Raw genomic sequence first — 22,606 nt, 5'->3', positions numbered from 1 at the left:
CATGTTCAGACTTTAAATAGGGGGGGGGGACGAACGTCAAAAAGGTATTGCAAATTCCTAGAGTTCTAGAAAAATTATATTTATAAATCAACAATATATACCGAAAAAATTTTAAAGTTGAGAAAAATCAGGTTTACTTCATAGATTGGAGTAAAAAATCCCATTTTTAATTATTTTTAACCTTTTATTTATTTTTTTATTATTGATTTTCTCTTTAGAGCTACCTAAGTTTTCAAATTTATTGGAAGAGAATTTCTTAGACTGTATGGGCTGCAAATCATCGGTTTCAAGTTTAAATGAAAACAATTAAAATGAGATCTTACCCAAAATGCAGAATTAAAATTATGATATAAATATTTGACCCTTTCGTTGCGAGAGCCATATTTGGCCGGTAATAACGGTTACGTACATACACGCATATACTATAGATATATAGGTGTGTGTGTGCGTGTAAAATATTGAAATGTTTAAAAAAAAAAAAAAAACATTTCAGAATGAAAATATTATTGATGTGGACTTGGAATCCAGTAAAATTGAACTTTTTCTTCAGAAAAATTAATGCCCAAGATTTCTTTCCATAAAAAGCTTTATGTTATTTAAATGGTATCTGAAAATTATTATATTCTTTTCTGTACGCTTCTCCCTTTTTTGAAGGAAATGGGGGTAATTTGAGAAGGATAAATGAATTGCATATAGAAAAGTAAGTGAGGCATTGTTTCCGATGCATTTTTTCACTCTGAATTTAAAACTGATCCCGAGACGATGGAATTTCTAGTGAGTACCTGTTCATGCATCTGACATTGGTATGTAAACAAGTGACCTATTTTTTCATACTAAATTGAGTGAGACTATACACAACACAAGAGAACAAAAAGTTCACAAATTGCACGGATTATTATGTATAAAAAGCATTTCTTTCGATATGTGCTTATGTTCACAATTTTATATTGCTATCCAGGAGCTATCTGAGCATCATGTAAGTGTTCTTTTGTTATGTAATTTTTCAAGCTGAATTGAAAGAAAGAATCGATATTGTTAAAGTCTTTAAGGGTTTTGTGTATAAAAAGTGACACATTTGTGCTTGCTTTTATTTACTCATTGTATATTGCGATAAAGAAATATGAGGTATTGTTTCCTGTATGTTTTCCCCCCACTTAATCGATTGAGACCACACACGATTCGAAAAAGCTGATACAGTCAAACCTGGTTAACGTCAAATCGAAGGGAGACAGAAAATTTGTTCACGTTAAAAGTAATTCACGTCATCAGTTCATAAATTTTTTGATGAAAATCGTACAATGCGCGCACATTTTCTATTATCTATATAGTTGTGTTAAATTTCTATTATATATATGTAAATTAATATAAAGTTCATTTCAATAAATGTTTTTTGTTTTGCGCTTTAAATTAATCGCTTCTGTACATCTCATAATAAATACAACCTATTTCTTTTTTCAAAAAAAAAAAAAAAAAAAAAAATTATGAAGGAAGAAAAAACAATTTGTTCTGAAGAATTTCAAAACAGTGTATTTACTTGCGGCTCTCTGTCTTTTTTCTTCTGTAGAAGCAAATAAAAAAATTAGTGAAAAGTAACGAAATGATAGAGGAAGGAAAAAAAAACAGATTTATTGCACAAATCAGAGAATTTTACTAACAAAATAGTCTGCAATAGCTCACTGATTTGGTTTCTTATTCGCACATTCATTCCAAAAGTATTCAAACTTGTCAGCTGTATCCAAAACTGATTTGAATTTTTATTTTGTATTTCAAAATAATGAACAGTTTTAATTGCTTCGTAAGCTTCCATTAATGGAAAGTAAACCAAAGTATTCGCTAGTAAAATTTAAGAAAAATTTTAGCTTCTCACGTGGTCACTTGTAGAAATTCAATATCGATTTCTTAGAACAAATTGTGAAGGTGTTGGAGAAATGACTACCCGTATTAAATTAAGCTTCAATATGGATGGTCATTTCTCAAATAAATATGCTTCGTTACATTCACACCCATGGGACATCCCATGACGTGAAAGGAAACTCTATTTGTATTTAGAGGACTTGTGTTGTTTCTTGTAATGCCTCACCCCCTCAACAGATTCAATAAATACAACTCCTTCATTTGACTGCTGTAATGTTGCAATTATCAACATTAAAACAAGGCATTCAAAAAACCTACTCTTATAGATATAGTATTGTGAATGATCAGTTTTCTTACCCGTCAGAGGGGAAATAAATTGTCCCAACGGTAATGAAATTCTAGCTTACCTTAAGAGATATTTCATGTTAGAAGTACATTAAAGTATTATGTCTAATGTCTGTATACAATTGACGGGGAATCGAATATTAGTTCACGTTAAAAGAAATTCATGTTAAGCGTGTTCACGTTATAACAAGGTTCAACTGTATTTCAAAAGTTAATTTTTTTCTTCTTTTAATAGAAAGCATTTGCTCATACTGTTGAAGCCAAATGTCCACAAATCATATCAAAATAATAATTATAATAATAAAAATCAAGATCACGTTTGTGTAGCATTCTTCATCAATGTCCTTTTTGTTTTTAAAAATGCGGTCGAGTGACTCCTTTTTCAGGGTATAAACCCAATTAAAAAGAACTGGTAATCAGAGTTTTTTTTTCCCTTCTGCTTCTCAAGAGCTGCTTGGGAGTTTTCTTTACTTGAAATACCTATTGCTCACAATTTCGGTTATTTGCAAAACTATTTTACAATAAAAATAAATAAATGAAAAAATGAGCAAGATATGCACAAAGGATAAGAAAGGATAAGATGGTAAGGATAAGAAAAAAAATTGGTTGAGAAACTGTTTAAAAAATACGTAGTACTAATTTGATCCCACTTTACAACCCCAAAAGGTTTCCAAAAAATTAATGTTTTAGTACAAAAGGATAAGAAGTATTAGCAAACATCAGGTCGACGGCTTATGGCGAAGGTGAAAAATTTTTAGAGTTATATAAAATCTTTAAAGAGCTTGATGACGTGAAATACGTAAAAATCTAGAAAAATAATAAAGGTTGGGCATCTGGTTACAATGCTGGAAGATCGAAACAACCTGAAACTATTTCTAGCCAAACCTATTGGAACTAAACTAAGAGGCAGATCTTGCTTCAGTGAGATGGATCGATTGTCTCGAAAAAGATATGAACATTTCGAAAACCAAAAATTGGTAGGAAGTTGTTTAACGGAAAGACGCCTACGCCTGGACTTGGAAAAGACTCTTCGAGAAGCTCAGGGCCCACCCAGGCCTGGCATTCCATAGAGAAAGATATAACATGACCATATAGCATGAAATTAGCGAAAAATAATTTTCGGGAGCTCTTTTGAATCAGGGCTCAGTGTTAACATTTGTGTAAATGTAGAAAGAATTTTAAAATTCTACCTCTTATTATTCTTAGCTTGATGTGTTTCAAACTGATCAATTAGCAATTAAATTCGAGAATTTTCATTTTACTAGGTTTGAATTCTGACAAAAGAAACAAATATCCATCCACAAATATCTTTAGATTTTCCCACTGTGCATAGCATGGTTGAAAGTAAAGTGGAAAGTTTTCACCTAAAAGAACCTAGAATATACTCGTTAGGAGAAATGAAATAATGGAATCTGTTATCTTGGTGAAAAACAGAAATTCTTCGTAAAAATTCTCCAACAGATTTTTTTAAAAAATAATTTGGAATGGTAAAGTGGTGAGTTTTGGAGCTCTCTTTTAGAAATTTTACTTCCAGCTTTTTAGTTTTCTAAGGACACTGTTCACCTTAGGATTGAGTTAAATGAAGAGCACTTGGAGAACACAGTTGATAGTTCTCAATGAAAAGTTTTAACAACTTCAAACCAGACACACATGCTTGATATAATTATTTATATTTTAATCTAAGAAAAGTACGTTAAATGGAGCATATTCTCGCCTAATACGGTTGCCATACCTCCGATTGCTCCTTAGGAAATATGAGAAATGATTGGTTGTGGTATTTTGTCGCACAGACAGCTTGACCACCCCGTTTTATTTAGAAAATTTAAATTTGACAAATGCTTTTTTCCTATAAATATTTTTCATTTTTTTTTCTAGGAAAGTTGGCACTACTTCCTCCAGCACGCGAAATGATTCCCTTCTGCGCATGATTGTATCATTTCCATTTTCTCCATTTTAGGGGTAGGTTGTTCAAAATTAATTAGCTGTTACAACGCATAACTAAATTCCTATTAATAATTTTGTGTATAAAAATTGAAATTTTGGAATTTATACTTCAAAAATTTAACCATTTCTATTTCGACTAATTTTTGATTTCTTTGTTTTTGTAATTTCAGGGATCTTACTGCGACAGAGCAGTTGACGCCATATCTGCTACTGTTATTTTATCGATAAATTTGCGTAGATTCACAGTTTTATATGACGTCTTCATTTTGTTTGATCGGTAAGTTATAATTATTTCGAACTGTTTTCTTTTTAAACTCAAATGGTCAATATATGACTGTAGCTTGTTATAGAGAAGCCTGAAGGGAAAAAATGCCCTAAATAGCCTTGATATTTTTCCCACCGTCCGTTTGATAAGTTCTCGTTCTAGCCTGATCGTGACACGTGGACATGAGCGATGAATTTTTATATCGTAGCAATTTTTTGAGTTTTAAAATTTTCCAATTTTATTTTTATAAATAGAAACTGTTTAAAAGAATCCTCCTCATTGGTATTTTAATCAATACACTTTGTTGACGTGACCTTTTTGTAAAGCATATGTTCTATTCTTATCTCCCTTTTTCAAGCATTTCCTCTTCAAGTACTCGGAAATGAGGAAATATATTCAATATGTAATAATTTTAAATATTGTTTGAACAATTTATTATCGTTTTTAATAATTAATTTAACTGGATTTCTTAGCTATTAAGTTAGTGTTAGATGCAAATATTTATTTTAAGAAACTAGGACATATTAAATGCCACCTATTTAAAGTTATAAATATAAATACAAATGAAATTAAACATTTACAATTTGATTGAATTAAAAATTTTAATAATAAAATGAGGGGTAATAAATATATAATTAATATTAAATAATAAAGTCAATTAAAGGAAAAACTTATAACTTGAGATTTTTAACCCAGATTAATTATCCTTCAAATTATTATTCTTAAATTAATTACTCTTAAATTTTATAATATAGTGGTCGTTAATTTTGTTGCTTAATTTAGGTCGCATTCAATCTTATCTGATGTATTAAAATAAGTTCATCTTATTGAGGATATTTACTATTGATTATATGTTTACATTTAGTCATATGTTTCAACTTCATATTGTTTGTGCATTTGCATTTTACTCTTGATTATATTGAAGATTGTTAATTAATAAAAAAAGAGATTTTTTAAGAATATTCTTTTAGCAGTTAATGATTTATTTTCTTTACTATTTGAATTTTGTAGACTATGTGTTATGTTTAATGAATAAATTTCTTATTCTTTTGTTTAAATTATTAGTGAAAATTACTTAATTAGATTATTCAAGTTTTTTTAAGAATTAAAGTTTCTGATAATCTTAACTGCAAGTAGAGTGTCTGTTTTGACTAAGAGCATCTTAAAATGTCTTATCTTGTAGGTTTCAGTTGTAATTTAGTGCCTTTAATAACTGATATTGGAAAAAAGTTTAGGACTCCAACGTATGCGTTTAACTTTTCCAACACTTTTATTTAAACAATCTTGTGTTTAACTTTGAAAATTTTGTAGGTTTCAGACAATTTATAAAGGCTCAAAGATTCATCTATAAATATTTATTTTAGTCTCTTTTTGAGGGAAATCACAGATAGTTATCTTAGTTTCTTCTTGAGGGAAATCACAGATAGTTATCTTAGTCTCTTTTTGAGGGAAATCACAGATAATTATTTATCTTAGTCTCTTTTAGAGATTTAAATCCAACCTAGTACTCATCAAAATCCAAGTCCTTCAAAGAAAATGGAGTTTTTAAATTTTTTGAACGTAAGAACTAGTCTGTATTAGTACAGATTTGTAGTAAATTTACAACATTATTAAAGCTAAATTTTTTTAGCCTAAAATTTTTTTTTTTCTGTCAGTCTTGGTCAAATTTGACAGGCTGCCATAATCACATCTTAATATTTTGTTTATTAAAATGAGAATTTGTTTACAAGATTCTTTAATATCTACATCTTAGCTCTCAAAATTTAAGTCATGATCTCTTAAAACAATCACAGATCAAACATTGTCTTAGAAACTTTTTATTAAATGATGCAATCTATCTTGGTATTAAAATTAGGTTTTAATAGGTTGGTAATAAATACTATTATTTTTACTAAATTAAAATTATGAAATGATAAAATTTATAATATTTGATCATGTTTTGAAATTTTTTTTTCTAATTCTGCAACTTGAGGTGGAATAAACCTATTTCTTCGTGGCTGGTTTTTTCCACAATTAACTGTTGCCTTCACATTTGAAATGCTGTACTTCAGTTTTTAGCTGTAATTAGTTTAATAGTTATGATATATAAGTTAGAAAAAGTCTTTAAGAATAGCTGGGCTGATTGTGCTCCGGAAGTTTCCGGAGATCGAAGGTCCAGACGTTTAAAAAAATCATTGATCACAGAAGTTTCCGGAAATCAAATTTTCAAAGGTCGAACTTTAAAAAGCAGTTTATTTTATTTGTTTGTAAGGGAGAGCCGGAGAGATACTTTAAACTTTCATGATTAACATTCATTTTTTATCAGTAAATAGTTATTATAATCATAAACTCGAGAAAGAGACATATTTGTAAATTTTAATTATTTCTCCTGGTCCTCATAGGTATGTGTAATTTTAAATATATTTTAAGTCAACTGAGAAATATTGAGAAAAAGGAAAAAAGATTTTTTCAATTTAAACTTTTTTTTTATTTTTTATTTTAACTCAAGAAATTTTCCGAAATTTTGACTAAGGCTCACAATCACCCCTGGAATAGGTCTATTTCATATCTCGTTTTATGCATAAAATATGCTTACACAATCAAATAAATAGGTAAATGAATAGTAATACCACACAACTGAATGTTGTAATGCAGTATGTTTTTATTAAAAATAAAATTATAAAGTTAAAAAGTTATAAATATATAGTATTGAAACCAGTCTACAAGCATTAAAAATCAAAGAGGTCTATTTTAGCCAATGAACTAGAAATAAAGGTGATAGGTTTAAGAAGGAAAAAAATGTACACTTGTTTTTCATATCAGTTGACAGGTGTGAATACAGTCAGTAGATATGGTTACTTGAAACTGTTGATCTTGTCAAATCTCAAGATTAAATACGAGTCGATCAATAAAGTTATTGCCACAAAAAGTCTTACTAGATTTTTTTTTAGGAAAAAATTCTTACTGGATTTTTTTTAGGAAAAAATTCTTATTAGATTTTTTTAGTAAAAAGTCTTACTAGATTTTTTTTTAGGAAAAAGTCTAGAATATGCATATTAATTAAGATCTATTAAATTTAAACTTTATGGAAATGTGTATATTTTTATTGAATACCATCCAGAATCCATCCAGAAATATCCATCCAGATATTTAAGTTATTTTAGTTATTTTTTTAACATTCTTATCTAATATTCAAATAAAATTAAACTGTTAATTATTTAAGCAGAAGTAATTAAACTGTTGGTTAATATTAAATTTTGTAACTTATAAATGATAATTAATTCATACAATCATTTTTAAGTTTCATAATAATTAAACTTGCTGTATTTCTTACTTTAAAAGTATTCTTAATGAAAAAAAAAAAATATAAGAAAATTTCATGATATAACTTAGTAGGCAAAATTTAATTTCTTGTAACTGAACATATATACTTAAAAAATATCTAAATGGTTAATATAAGTTTTAAGCAGACTAACTAGTATGTCATAAAGGATATTTCAAAAAATTTATATATTTCTTTTTTTTCTTCAGCTAAAAAGTGCTAATATATCTTAAACTTAAAATGTATAGCTTAAATAATTTGAAATAAGTTTTATGATATATAAACTTTCTGCAAATTAAAAATCTGAATTTTAAAGCTTTTTGTAAGCAATTAATTGATGATTTTCTTGTAATTAGTTTCAACCCTTTTGTCAAAACCTAATTTTGAGGGAATTCGCTCAAAAATTTATATTTTTTGAAAATGTAATAGTTTTTATGAAAATTATTATATGTAATAGTAATATATCTGCAGTATGTTGAGTGTTTATAGTTTGAATAAATAATGGTTTAAAAATTTTTCATTAGATTAAGATTTATATACATATTTTTTAATTTGCTAAATGTAAGTGCTTATATTATTTCAAATTTTGAATTTCTATTTCTGACTTACAAAATTATGAATGATGTATCAGAACTTTATGCATAGTCAAAATGTCGCTAGTAAAATCTCCGTTATTTTATTTCTCCAATGTTGACTGGTATGTATATCTAAAATCTAAGACTGTTTTTGCTTAATTATAATAAGTGATATAAATTTTTCTGTGGTGGATGGTAACAAATTTGACGTGGATTGTGTTAATTTATATTATGCACATCTGTTAATGATAACTAGGCTAAATTTGCCGCCTAGCCCTATTAAGGATTGAAAGTTATGAGGTAGATTTAACAATATAACTTTAGAACTTGTTGTTTTACCATTAAGCACAAAACATCATTTTTTAAATTGATGACTTAAGTACTCAAGTACTTAACTGCATATTTTTATTTTTACTTTTTCTATAATTTTCAGAACACTTAGGTCGTGGAAATCCAGCTCACTATCAAGAAGACATTCTTGTGTCATCTAGTTTGACGAATATAGGATTACAAAGGTTTATGCATTGCCGAAAGCAGTGGGACATCAATTGGCAAGCTGTAAGGTAATTAAATTTTTTTTTGATGGATTACTATATAAGCAAGAATTTTAAGTTTGGTAATTGCAATTGTAATTTCGTTTCCAAAAAATATGTATAGACATTCAATGAAGTAATTAGTTACCTACAACAATGGGTATTAAGTTTTTAAAACTTTTAGTTTATTTCTGAGATAATGTAGATTATTAAAAAAAAAATTAGAGCTGATGTGAATTATCAGACTCTTTACAAAATGCAATAAGATAAAGAAAAATCAAATCTTAGCCTTGGTCTTTTTTGATTTGGTGCCAAAATAATATATCCAAAAAAAGCTGAATTAAAAAATTAGATACCATACCCACAAGTCTTTAATAATTTCAATTGAAAGAATAAATATCTAGATGGTTATTGGATCCGGTTTAAATTAACTTAATATTTTATAAGTTTAAAGAGCTAAAAGTAGTTTGAAGTTTTTTATATTTAGATGCATTTGTAATTATTCAGATTTTGAAAAGTGTTGGCTTCAAATTTTAAGTTTGTATGTGTGGGTGTTTTTAAATAGTGGTGCTTGTGTATTAGAAATTGGTGTGTTTTTCTATTTGCCTCATTGTAGTTATTCCATTTAACCAGATTTTGAATTTTTTTGATTTTGAATTTTTTATTTGGCAAATAAAAAAATTGTTCTAATACAAAGGTACCCATCACGGATAAATATTTTATTTTAATGAATTTTATCCATTTTTGGCTCTTGTAGGGGAAATTTAATACTCCTGCCTAACAGTAAGTAAATTTATTAGTCTTCATAGATTTTAATTTTTTTGCCACATGAATTAATGTATCAATCATATTAATCCTTGTTGTATTTATTTTTCTTGTTTAACTTATTTCTTTTGTTTCAAGTCTTTCGAAAGTCTAATGAAGTGTTATAAATTTATAGGGGTCTGTCTAGGTTTTTCTGAGAGGTACCTATTTTGTGAAAATTTAGACATAATTTGTGAAAATTAAAACTTATATTAAAAAATCAACACAAAAATATGGATTTATCATTTCTTAATAGATACAAAAATAAAATTTTAAGAAAAAGTATTTTGTGAAACTACCGTTTTTCCTAAAGTTAAATTTGTAAAGGTATTGCTAAACGGCAGTAAATTTGTCCTGGACAGACCCCTGATTTAGTATGAAGTCTAAAGTTGTGTTTTAATTTATAGGCCAATTTCATTAAGTAATGAATGATGTAAATGCATAAATTTCAATTCAAAGAAAAAACTACTTTCGTTACTATTTTGTAACTCCCAAGGCGACAATTCTTTCTTCCGTACATATCGCTGGTTCAAAACTAAAACGACACATCTTGCAAACGTGTAATGCCTGCAGATGTGTCGTTTTAGTTTTAAAGCAGCGATATGATCTTAGCTACATTCGTTGAACATTGTCAGTACAGCGACAATTGTCATCATACTGACGTGAGCCCCATTAATAAACACTTACTCATTTATATAGCGTGGATACTATTTCTTCAAAACACTTAAAATTATACCAATCTTTAATCATTGCTTTAGCAGATGCACAGCAATAAAAATTTAACTCCAGTCATTAAATCCTTTCACATTCAACAAATTCACTTAACACAGCAAAGTCAACATTCTAGGGCTCTTTTCAGAACACAGTATGTCTCTAATTAAAAATTAGTCACACAGCAGACATACTAAGATTCTGTTCATCACATCTAAATAAATTTTAAAATTCTTAATTTATCGTGAAATTGCAGCCAGATTAAAAAACATCTAAGCAAATAGTTAACCTTAAAATATCTGAGTGGATTCCAGACTAGGTAATCACATTTAGAATTTGAAAGGTCTTTCCTTAGCTCCTCTCGCTCTATCGTAGCTTTATAATCCATAGACCATATTTTGATTGCGCAACAGGACACTGAAAAAATTAGACAATAAAACAATGGTCACTTTACTGCTAACTATAAAAATTAAGGTCAGTGACTCTGGCTGTAATACTCTTTGAGTTTACCTGACATGAATATTCCATTTTGTTTGTATTGTAAAGTAAAAAAGTGCCTTAATGGAAATAAGAATACAATAATTGAAAACTAAATTGTATTCCTAAATAAATCAGTGGTGAATGATTGTGATACATATGTTAGTCATTATATGAATTGTTATAATTTTTTTAAAATTATTTTGGTAAATATAATTATTTACAAAATTGTTAAATTTTTAAAAAGTGATTGCTGTAATTGTTTTTTGATACTCATAGACTTCAAATTTTTAGAAGTTGCACTTTCAATTATATCTGAAGTATCAGTTTTATGTAATATTACTCCTTAAATTGTTTTTATATTTTAAATTTAATGCTCATTGTTAATTTGCTTTTATTATTGAAGATCTTTAACCTCATTAAAATTCAAACTTTTTTGAGTTAAATATTATGTTAAAATAGATTGCTTTAAAACTTTTAACTATACTAACCCTTAATTTACCAAATTATTGAAATATAATAAAAAATGTGTAGAGCTTTATGTCCCGTTAAATGTCTTATACTTTGATTAATATTCAATATTTTCTAAATTTTCATAAAATGTTTAATTTAGGGATTAACCATATTATAAAATTTTAATTCAAGTTAAACATTTAATACTTTGATAATCAGTTGAAAATGTTAATAAATTAATGAAAAAAAATATCAAAGAATTGTTTGCAAAATTGAAATAAAAAGCTGAAAATTAAGGAGCCATAAAATTGTATTCTCGAGGAAATATCAACTAAATAGTTCCATGGGTAACATTCAACTTTAATAATGTTTTGATAACTAGTAATGATAAACTAAAAAATATTACAGGGGCCAACAAGTGGAATATTTTGTTTTGTTTCAGTGCTTTAAATATTAACTTTTTTTAAATTTTCTCTTGGAAGTGTATCTAGTGAAATAATAAAATAATTTTTGTTGTCCAGCATGTTAGAGAATGTTTTTCTGAATGTGTGGGTCATGTTTTAGGGTGCTTTGTAACCATCAAAAATTACGGCCATTCAGATCGTGACTTTCCATCTCCTCAGCCTCATCTCCCAGCAATCTGTTCTTGACAGCAAGCAGGGAATCTGGCAGGCCAGTTTCTTGCACTTCTTTCTCTACCCACATTCTAAAAAAGCTTTTTGATCCCTCCACTAATTAATTTCAGTTTTAATCATGAGTAACATCAACGTCAATCGTAGTCTTTCTGACCAATTTTACCGCTATAAGATGCCAAAGCTCCTTGCCAAGGTAATTATGTTTTTTCTCTCATTATTTATAATTTATTATTGCAACTTTTAAGTAATATGTAATTTATTATATACTTTTATATGAAAGACTGAAGAGGATGACGATGGTGATAAGCCAATTTTCTTAAGCGAAGTTCTTTAATCAAAATTGTTCTTTAGTTTTGTTTTCAAAATTTTATTATTTAAATTACTTGTTGGCAGCAGGATATACAGAAACATCTTATTTCCTGTTTGGAAAAAATCCTGTCCTGAACAATGTGGCTTGTCATATTGTCTTGTCATTGAAATTGATTGAAAATGTGGCTTGTCATATTGTCCCAAGACTTTCATGTGTGTACTCAAAAGCTGTTTATTGCAGAAGCATATTCACTTTACATGAGTTAAAACTTTCCTTTAAGTTAACTATATAAATATTCAATCAAAAATTCCTCATTTAAATAATTATTATTACCCGTAATTTTTTTCGAGCCATGAGTCAGTAAGAATCATGATTTTGTCAGAATCATTGCATAATACTCTAAATATGAAATAGTATTATATTAATACATGATAGTGTCAGCTCAGGAATTTAAATAAAATTAAATTTAGATAGTAGAATTTATATAATTTTATTGAATATATCCTAAATCAAATTTAATTCAAACAACAACTAAAATTATTTTTGAAAAAATTCATGATATTATCTTGCATTATCAGATCGGAAAAATTAAATATATTTTAAAACTGGCAATTAAACATCGGTTGAAACATTAGCCATGTAAAAATGCTTCCAGATTAAATAAACTCATACCTGCTGTTTTTTAACAAAAACTCCTGTATTTTACGACTATCTCCTGTTTACCCGTATCAGTGTTTTCACTACAGCGCGAGAAAGCGAGAATCTCGCATATTTTTTTCTGTTCTCGCATTTAAAAATGATTACCGCGAGAAATTCGCGCATTCTATAAATTAATTTCAAAATTCGCGAATTTCTCGCATTTTGGAAAAGGCTTCGAATTACGCCATTTAGAATAAAACCCGTTTCACTTTTTTTCCTTGATCTTTCATTATTTTCAACGTCTGCCTCGTTATCTAGCTTCCCTATTTACCAGTATTGTCCAGAACCTTTTCCAACAACAGAACACAACCCCTTTCAGAACACATTTCTCTGCAACCACTTGTTTACCGTAAGGTTTCTTCATGTATGACCTTCAAATTTTTAATGCACTAATGTAAGATGGAAAAATACCTTGTAAAGGCAAAATCTTCTATAATGATACAGCTAAAATATTCAATGCTTTAAAAAATAAAAGACGTTAAAAATGGGCCATAATTAAAAAAATGATTTTTTTTTCCAAGAGTTTTTGTGTTTTTTTCAGTTTTTAGAAATCTCACTTAACTTTTTGAAATCTCACCCTGTTTCTGAGAAAGGGTGAGAAATTCTCACCCATTTTTTTTCTATGATGAAAACACTGCCGTATGTTCTCAAATTTCTCCATTTAGGTAAATAATGAAAAAAAAATTTCGTTTTAAAATAATTGTAAGACTTCTATTTTAGTGATGAGTTTATAATCTTATCCTTTGCTTTAATATTTTTGTAGTTCTTGTTTTAGATTTTTATTTATTAATTTTGAATATTTGATATAGGTGGAAGGAAAGGGCAATGGCATTAAGACTGTAGTGGTAAATATGGTTGAAGTAGCTAAGGCCTTGAATAGACCTCCAACATGTAAGTTCTCATTTCTGTAGTTAATAAATTTAATTTCTTAGTATAAGTACTTGACTGACTTTATTAACTATTTAACTTTTTTCAACTCACTGTTAGCTCCATGCTTAATTAGGTATATATTTTTTTTTTTCTGAAAGTTTTCATTCTGTAACTCTTGAAACAGCAAAAGAAAAAAACCTAATTTGTTGCTTTCTAAAAATTTAGAATTCTAGATTGCTTAAGATTAATTTGTTACAAAATCAGTTTTGTTAAAAAAGCAAAACAATTATTTTGTTTTAATAATATTTTAACAAGATAAAATGCATTGTTATTTATGAGGTATTATTTGACATCAAATCGACACATGTGTAGAATTTTTGTTGACTGCTTAGCCTTTGGAACTTAGTGATTTTTTCCTGTATAAAAACACTTATTTTTATTTTATTTTAGACCCAACCAAATATTTTGGATGTGAACTTGGTGCTCAAACACAGTTTGACTTGAAAAATGAGCGTTATATTGTTAATGGTTCTCACGAAGCTGCAAAGCTACAGGATCTCTTGGATGGGTTTATCAAGAAATTTGTTTTGTGTCCTTCTTGCGATAATCCGGAAACTGTTTTGGTAAGTAACTTCGATAATTTTCTTATAAACTGCTGTCTTGTTATAAATTTTAATGAACTAAAAGAGCGATTATTTTGTTAGGTTGTGTAGCATTTTTAAAAAGTGCCTAAATGTGCTTATTTTTGATTTAAATTTTTTAAAAGCCCTTAAAGATGCTTTTTTTTATTCGGGATTTGTAGAAAGTGCCTAATTTTCTATCTTTTAAAAAGAGATTTTTTCTTTGCCGTATCAATTGTCTTTTCCGTATCAATTGTCTTTTCCGTATTACAAAAACTTTCCCAATTTTCTCTGCAATATTTATCAGAAACTAGTTATTTTATCATGATTATGTAAAGTTTTAGAAAATGTTTTTGAATTTTATTGATTTTAATTACAAATTAAGATTTTTTAACGATATAAAAATTTTTTATTACTGCAAAAATCCTTATTTTTTGGATAATGATTACGAATATTTTTTGTATGCTTAAAAAATAAATATACTTATTTTTTTAAAAATATCTGACTATGCACCCTGTTTTGTTTTTAAATAGTCTCTTAAGTTGGATATCACACACACACACATAAAGTTTTCTGTATGCAACCTTGGATATAATTGAGCACATGAAAAACATAAAATTAAATTTGAAACTTATATTTTGTATCTTTTTTTTTTTTTTTTGATCTGAACCTAAACTATTTGCTTTGTTTATGAATTAATAATATAAGATATTGCTAGTTTTTTTAAGTTTCATTTATTCATATATATTTAAGTTCATTCTTTTACCATCAATCTTATCTTGTGAATATGTAAATGCTTAAGATTTATGTTGTCTGTTTAATTAATGCCTCCTTTTTTTAAATGTAGAATGTCCTCCCGAAGAAAGGTGTGATAAACACAAAATGCATTGCTTGTGGTTATAGTGGACAACTTGACTCAACTCACAAGTTAACTACATTTATTCTTAAGAATCCACCTGGACAAGTGAGTACATTTTCTTATAATTTTATGTATCCTACACAAATTGTGTGCTTATATTATTTATTTTAATTTTTAAAATTCATTCCTGAAGACATTGAGATGATCCACGAAGACCCTGATCTGACTAATTTAACATTTTCTTTGTATGTGAGAAATTAATTTAATGGGATATTTAATCTTTAGATAGAAAGTTTTAATGTGTTTAATTATGGATTAAGTTTTTTAATTTTAATTATTAAGGATAGTAAATCTTGTTTTCTCTAGTTGTATTAAGATCTTTAATCTTGTGGACTTGCTTTATGTAAATCTATGAATTCTATCTGGAATTACTTGCATTATGTTTTTATTTATTTTTTTCCTCAGGAAAATTATCCCACTTTACCTAAAATATAAATCCAATTTTAAAGATAGTGGTTAAGCAGTTTTCAAATTAGTAGCAAATTGAAGCAAATTCATTGGGAATAAATCATAAAATAGTTGAAAACAAGAATTTTTTTTTTTCAGTGTGCATAGTTACATGCATTTTAAAATTTAATGGAATTTTATATTTTTCAAGAAAATATTCTTAACTTTAAATTAAGTGCCTAACAATCATTGATTGAATTAGTGGCTACAGGACCTTGCAAATGGCAAAATGTTCTCTTAATCATAACAGAAAAACACCAGCTACACTTCTAAGTTATGTGAAATAGCTAGAGGGGGAAAAGAGAAAATTCCAAGCAAAAATTTCATTTAATTGCATGAAATATCGCAGTCCCCTCTTAATTTAAAAGGTTTTACTTCAAATTTACTTCTTACATATTTTTAATATAGGAAGAAATATTTTTTACAATGTCAGTTTATAACTTGAAAACATTACTTTTATGGGTTTGGTTTAAAATTTAGAATTCTATTTTCTTGTTTAAAAATTGCAGTGATTGATTTGTATTTGCTTGAAAGGGTAAAAAACACTTAATAATTGGATCTCTGAAATTATTCTGACCCTGAAGTGCTCTTTTTTTTTTTTTCAAAAAAAAAAAAAAAAGGAAAAAAAATGTTACAACTATTGGATGTGTTTCAGGATCCAACTAAAACCACTGGTTCAACCAAGAAAGGCAAAAGAAAAAGTAAGGATGAGAAAACTCCCAAAAAGCAACAGAATGGTGATGATAGTGGTTCCCATAGTCCAAATCATGATTCAGACATGGAGAATGGATCACCAGAAAAGGTATACTACTTGGCACCTTTTGTTTTAAAATCAGTTATACTTGGTACAATGTTAAATCCGTTCCAGCATAGCTAGGTTTTTATAAGAAACTCTTTTATATTTTTGTATATAGCAATATTTTTGTGATTCAAAAAAATTTCTACTAAATTTCAGTTCGAATAATCCCCTCTAAAAAGTCCTTTTCGCTATATTTTGGCCCACTGGTCTTATCTGAAGAAAATTGACATAGCTTTTTTTCTTGTCAAAACAGAATCCGGAGAATTCGACTAGTAAGGAGAATCTGTAAGAGTAACAACAAAATTTTTATGCATAAGTTTTTTTAAAAAAATATTACGTCAGTCACTCACTATGCTTTAAAAACTATAGAGAAATGTATTATTTAGGAGTAATGGAAATGAAGGAAATAAAAATATGAGCACCGAAGCCGACGTCTTCAGGGGGTACCGGCCCCGGTAGCCAAAGAACAAAGCCATTTCTAATTGAGGGAGAAGCAAATGCCTAAATTAACTCCCACAGTACCCCGATGGTTTTGTATTGAAGTCCAGGAAAAAACAGGAAATACAAATAACAAATTTAGAAAAGAAACTCAAGCAAAATCATCAGAAAAATAAAAACTGTTTTTATTTTTTAATAATTCCGTACCTGGGCTTTTTTTTGCCATTAAAATAAACTTCAATATTCTAGAGGCGTAAAGTTCTTTTTTTTTCTTCTTCCATTTTATTTTCTGAAACCATTAAAATTTTAGTATTAATGGCTTTAATGAGTTTTTTGTACCTTATTTAGTAAAAAAATAATCTGGATCCGCTAACGTAGCGTTTTTCCAATATCTCTTGCTTTAAGACTAGTAGGGAATGAATAATTGAATTGGTTTTTCACTTAAAATATGTTTTAAGATAGTGGTTCAATGCTAATAAGGGGACATTTCAGTGACAGTTATTGGAAATTATGGAATAATTGGACATTGTAAATAAATATTGGAATAATTAGAAATCTTTCCTTTGAAGCTTTCATAATAGTTTGTATAATATGTGAGATTTTTATCTCAAAAATGTTTAAAGCCTATATTTCTAATTTACCAATATGATCGTGAATTCAGTAGTAGCAAATTGTTCTATTATATTAGCTAAACCTTTGTATACATATCTATGGTTTTGGTGGTGTTGTGAAAGTTAGGAATAGATTCTACTAAGGAAATTTGTTATGGAAATTGAATTCTGATTATCATGAAGATAATAAATAAAACTTTCATTTTATAGGATGACGATGATGATTGGTGTGACGGCACTGATGCTGAATCTGTAGCTAGGCGCATGGAGAGTTTAACAACCGGAGCTAAAACTCTAATGCTCAACGATGATTTAGAAAAATCCCCCCAAGAAAGACTAGATTTATTCTACGAATTTGTTAAGGTACAATTGATATACCATTTTATATATATTATAAAGTTAAAAATATAGAGATCCTTTTCGTTTTTATCCTTTTTGTTTTTATTGTGCTATATATGTACAGTACAGAACCCGTTATCCGGAAATCAGAAAACCGGAAAACCAAAAAACCGGAACGAAATTCGATACATTTTTGAGCCATTTTTTAAAAAAAAAATTTTTTTCCTCATAAGATTTTAGGATTTTTTTTTCTTTTTTGAAAGATGTTTACCTTACCATCATTTTGGAAATAATTATTAGTGTATTCCTTCATCGTTTATTCTTCTTTTTAAGATTATTTTCAAAAAAACATTTTTTTTGTTGGGTTTAACAATAAACAAACGGCTTTTTGTAGCGATTCAGAAAACCGGAAAAATCAGTTATCCGGAATAGCAATGGTCCCGATCGTTCCGGATAATCGGTTCCCTACTGTATATATATATGAAAGTACGCACGTCCCTATAAATCTGGGCTGTTTCATTCTCTGTATTTTAAACACTTCTTACTGTCTTTAAATAGTAATTGTGAAACATTTTTATAATTGCTGTTATTAAGCTTAGTAGTAATAACAGCATTCAATAACATATTCATTAAATTGTGGCCTTTTGAGAATTTATAAATTCTGTACATTTTAAAATTTCATGTTCAACTTGGAAAGAATCTTTAGTTAAGTGGTTTAAGAATTTAATTAAGTGTGGTGCTTTTAACTATTACATTGTGAAACCTCAGAAAATGAACTAAAAATGGTGCAGGTCCATTCATAACTTTTTAGGTAGAGATATGGTTTAGCACTAATGCCACTAATTTATGTGATGAAGCATTCTAATGAATTATGCAGCAACATTTCCCATATTTTTCTAAATCTCTGATATTCATCCTCAATAATGATTTTAATTCTTTAAGTAAAAAAATAAATAAAATCTTTTGAGAGGTTAAAATTTAATTTCCTTTGTGTTTTTTTTAGAAACATAAAGAAACTGGAACCATTGAAAACCTGCAAAAAGAATTGGTTGGTGAGGCTGAGAGACTTGATATTAAAGATAAGGCTGTGTTAGTCTTGTGTGAATTGTTGCTTGGGGAGCACATCATTCAAGAAGTTAAAACTCACAGACTTTTGTTTTTAAGAGTAAGTTTTTATTTTTAGTGTTATTTTGGTTGTTATTAAGAGTTAATTTGCTTGGGTGAGTGCTAAATGTTTTTTTCTTTCTTTAGTTTACCCATGGGAGTCAAAAAGCCCAAAAATATTTGATGGGTGGATTGGAACAAGTAATCAATTTGCATAAAGATAACTTAATTGTCAAGGTTCCACACATTTTGAAAGCATTTTATGATACTGACATTTTGGAGGAAGAAGTGTTAATAGATTGGTCGCAGAAGGTAAAAATTGTCTACTTTGTATTTCAGCTCTAAACACAGCATAGTATTCTTTTTGTTACCTAATTTAAGTGAAAAAATTTTGTTAATCGATACAAAAGTCTTACATTTCATTAGCAAGTAGTAAATATAATTATACAGATTCTTTTTTGGCCAATAAACTCTTCAGCATTTTGTATGGTAACATTTATCATAGGGCTCATGTTAACTAAAAGAAACTTTATTTGGATTATAGCATCAATTTTGAGCTTAAATAGACCAATTTAGTATTTTATTCAATTGTCATCTTCTTTAATATCTCCTTTTTATGTAACCAAAACCACTGGATTCCTCATATCAGAAAGGGCATAACTTTGAATTTATATAATAAATAGTTTATGTGGATAAAATTTTTTCTCTCAGCAACAATGTTAAGTGACTGTGTTAAAGTTATTTTTTATTCTTGTAGGTGTCCAAAAAATATGTAAATAAGGATGTAGCTCAAGAAATTCATGATAAGGCAAAACCTTTTATTAAATGGCTTCAAGAGGCTGAGGAAGAGGAGTCTGGAGACAGTGATGAGGATGATGATGAAGAAGCAGTTGAGGTACTTAATTTTCTTTTAAAATTTTGAAGTAGATAAACTTTAGATCTGTTTGTTTATACTTCTCTTAATGAACTTAGTTCTCTTCAGTAAAACAAAAGATTCTTGGAAATTATTAATGGAATGATTATACATGTTAAGATTAAGTCTTTCGTCTACACCAAGGTCAGGGGTCTGTCTAGGTTTTTCTGAGAGGTACCTATTTTGTAAAAATTTAGACATAATTTGTGAAAAATTAAAAAATATATATAAAAATCCAACACAAAAATATGGCAAGAATATAGATTTATCATTTCTTAAGGAATACAAAAAAATTTTAAGAAAAAGTATTTTGTGAAACTACCCTTTTTTCCTGAAGTTGAATTTGTGAAGGTACCGCTAAACGGTAGTAAATTCGGTCTGGACAGACCCCTGACCTTATAAATTGTCCTTACTTGGAAGAAGCCTTTTCTTTATAAGATAAAAAGCTGTAATTGTAACCACAAGTAGTTTTTTTGTATTTGCTAGGCTAATTTTAAAAAAATATATTGTAAAACAAAAAAGTAGAATGACTGAGCATTCTGGTGTCGAATATCTGGTTGAAGGAAATCTGTCATTCGAATGCGGTGACTTAAGTTTTTAAAATTATGCTGACAGTATTTTACAATTAAAAATTATTGTAAGCAATTAAAAAAATATTTATTTAAAATTAGACTGAATACTCCATAGCTTATAACTGTTTTCCCTGTCATTTTTTTTTTAAAAAATTTAGTTTTTAATTTTCTTAGTTCAATTATTTATAAAATAATTGGCATAAATTTTCAAAATTTTAAATTTCTTTGTCTTTTTATTTTTTAATGTTACTAATTAGAGATCATTAAGATGTAGTACAATTACTTTTCAAATTACAGTACAGATTATCCGTGCACGGATTATCTGTGCTCATTCCGGAGTCACATGAAAAATATAAAGAGAAACATTTTCAAGATTAAAAAGATCTTATTCATGAAGTTGTAACACTACCAAATTTTTGGAAGCAATATTTATTATTGGATTGAAGTATATGGAATATCAGCAGCTTGGTCTTTGGTAAAATCGTCTACTTTATCTCGATCTTGGAGAAAGATCATGTCGCTTGATGAACAATCTTCTTCAGATGTTCAAGAAAAATACGATTTCAGTATTCTCTAACAAGCAAAAGAAATCTGAGGTTTCAAAATTCTTGGCGAAGAAAATTTTGTAGATTTTTTTTCAAAGTGATGCATGTGAACTTGACTTCCAGTATTTGACAGATGAAGACATCATTATGTTGTTAAATAAAATAATGATGATAGTAACTGATGCAGAAGATATAGTAAATGAGGGAAATACAATTCCTCATTCTGCTGCTCTGTGGAAATTTTATTAGATTATATGGGAGGATTTGATTACGGTGACATTACTGCGGTTCGTAAAACATGTGTATCAATATATGACGAAGACGCATTACACATTTTTTTAAAAGGAAAATTCCTAGTTTGATGTTATACAGCATGCAAATGTCAGTAATTTTTATATTTTTTGTACTGATATTGATTTTTTCTTTAAAGGAGTTTTCGGACTATCCATGCTTTTTGATTGTCAGTGCGACCTGTACCGGTGATAAACCCGGATAATCGGGAGTGCACTGTATTCACGAAATATAAAGAACAACATTGTACTGATCTGATAATTTGTTATTTCTATAAATATTAATATAGGAATAAAAATATAAGTGATTAATAAATTTAATTATCAATTGTTATTGAAGTTTTTTGGGATTTGTACTTAAGAAAATTGTAAGTAAAAAAAAAAAAAAAACTATTTTCATTAGTACTATTTGTGATCTGGCAAGAGAATACAAACCATCTCTTTTTGAAAAATTTCCTTATATACTCATTTTCTGCTGTGTAATTTATTGACAATATTGGAATTGAGTTTTAATTAACCTGAAATGAATACCAAGGCAGAGGTTTTCTTAATTGGAATGATATATTTATATTCTTTTTCCAAACAGGTTGTTTATTCTGATCGTCACATCAGCACATCAATAAGTGTGGAAAAAGAGGCACCTAAACCTGTAAAGAAAGAAGTCTCTGCCGCTGATAATGAGGATGATGATTTGGATATAGATGCCATATAATCTTTTTTTTTTTTTTTTTTTTGCTAATTCTATGTCTAGCACATATACATTGATATTTGTGATATTCTTTTCTTTGTTTTAATTGTATCATACCTTGTTACCCAATGCATCCCGATGAGGAATATGCTTTTTCAGACTTTCTGCGTTTTAAAAATTGTTTTTGTCTAGCTTTTTTGGAACTACATATTTGTAATTTGATTTTCTTCCATGAGAAAATCTAGGGGTATCACAAAACATCTTTACCCCTTTTTGTTTTAGGATGAAATATTTAGTCATTTTTTTTTTCATTGTATTTTGTAATGGTGTAAAAAAGGAGCTTAAATAAATCAGCAACAAATGTATATTGACTTGTTAATTTTTCTTTTTACTGTACTCTATATGCATATCTTATAAAAACTAACTTTAATATTAATAAATTATAACTTGGTTTTGAAACTTGTAACACAAGATACTTATGAAAAGTATTTTTATTCTTTATATGATATAAATTGTGAAAACAATTCAGGGTTGATATATTACCT

At 28.0% G+C, this 22,606-nt stretch overlaps 1 protein-coding gene and 1 long non-coding RNA gene across 3 annotated transcripts; both read left to right on the top strand.

The window, feature by feature from the left end:
• The first annotated feature begins 4,048 nt into the window (after positions 1-4,048).
• Positions 4,049-12,019, top strand: LOC147812016 (uncharacterized). 2 transcript variants are annotated; one of them, XR_015433195.1, is made up of 5 exons: positions 4,049-4,158; positions 4,314-4,420; positions 8,718-8,847; positions 9,575-9,600; positions 11,827-12,019. It is a non-coding gene; the product is annotated as an uncharacterized LOC147812016 (long non-coding RNA). The 2 variants fall into 2 exon arrangements; XR_015433196.1 differs by lacking the exon at positions 4,049-4,158 and adding an exon at positions 4,162-4,221.
• On the top strand, positions 11,951-22,426 carry eIF5 (eukaryotic translation initiation factor 5). The gene is made up of 10 exons (XM_016072864.4): positions 11,951-12,090; positions 13,716-13,797; positions 14,227-14,399; positions 15,244-15,360; positions 16,418-16,564; positions 17,821-17,973; positions 18,953-19,114; positions 19,201-19,365; positions 19,811-19,948; positions 21,960-22,426. The coding sequence occupies exons 1-10, from the start codon at positions 12,016-12,018 to the stop codon at positions 22,083-22,085; spliced, it is 1,338 nt and encodes a 445-aa protein (XP_015928350.1). The 5' UTR covers positions 11,951-12,015; the 3' UTR covers positions 22,086-22,426.
• Positions 22,427-22,606: the final 180 nt, after the last annotated feature.

This window comes from Parasteatoda tepidariorum, chromosome 4 (genome assembly GCF_982258835.1).
Source record: "Parasteatoda tepidariorum strain Cologne lab strain chromosome 4, Ptep-v5.0, whole genome shotgun sequence".
Taxonomy (NCBI): domain Eukaryota; kingdom Metazoa; phylum Arthropoda; class Arachnida; order Araneae; family Theridiidae; genus Parasteatoda; species Parasteatoda tepidariorum.
Note: the sequence above shows the minus strand (reverse complement) of the source record. Positions and strands in the feature narration are given on the sequence as shown.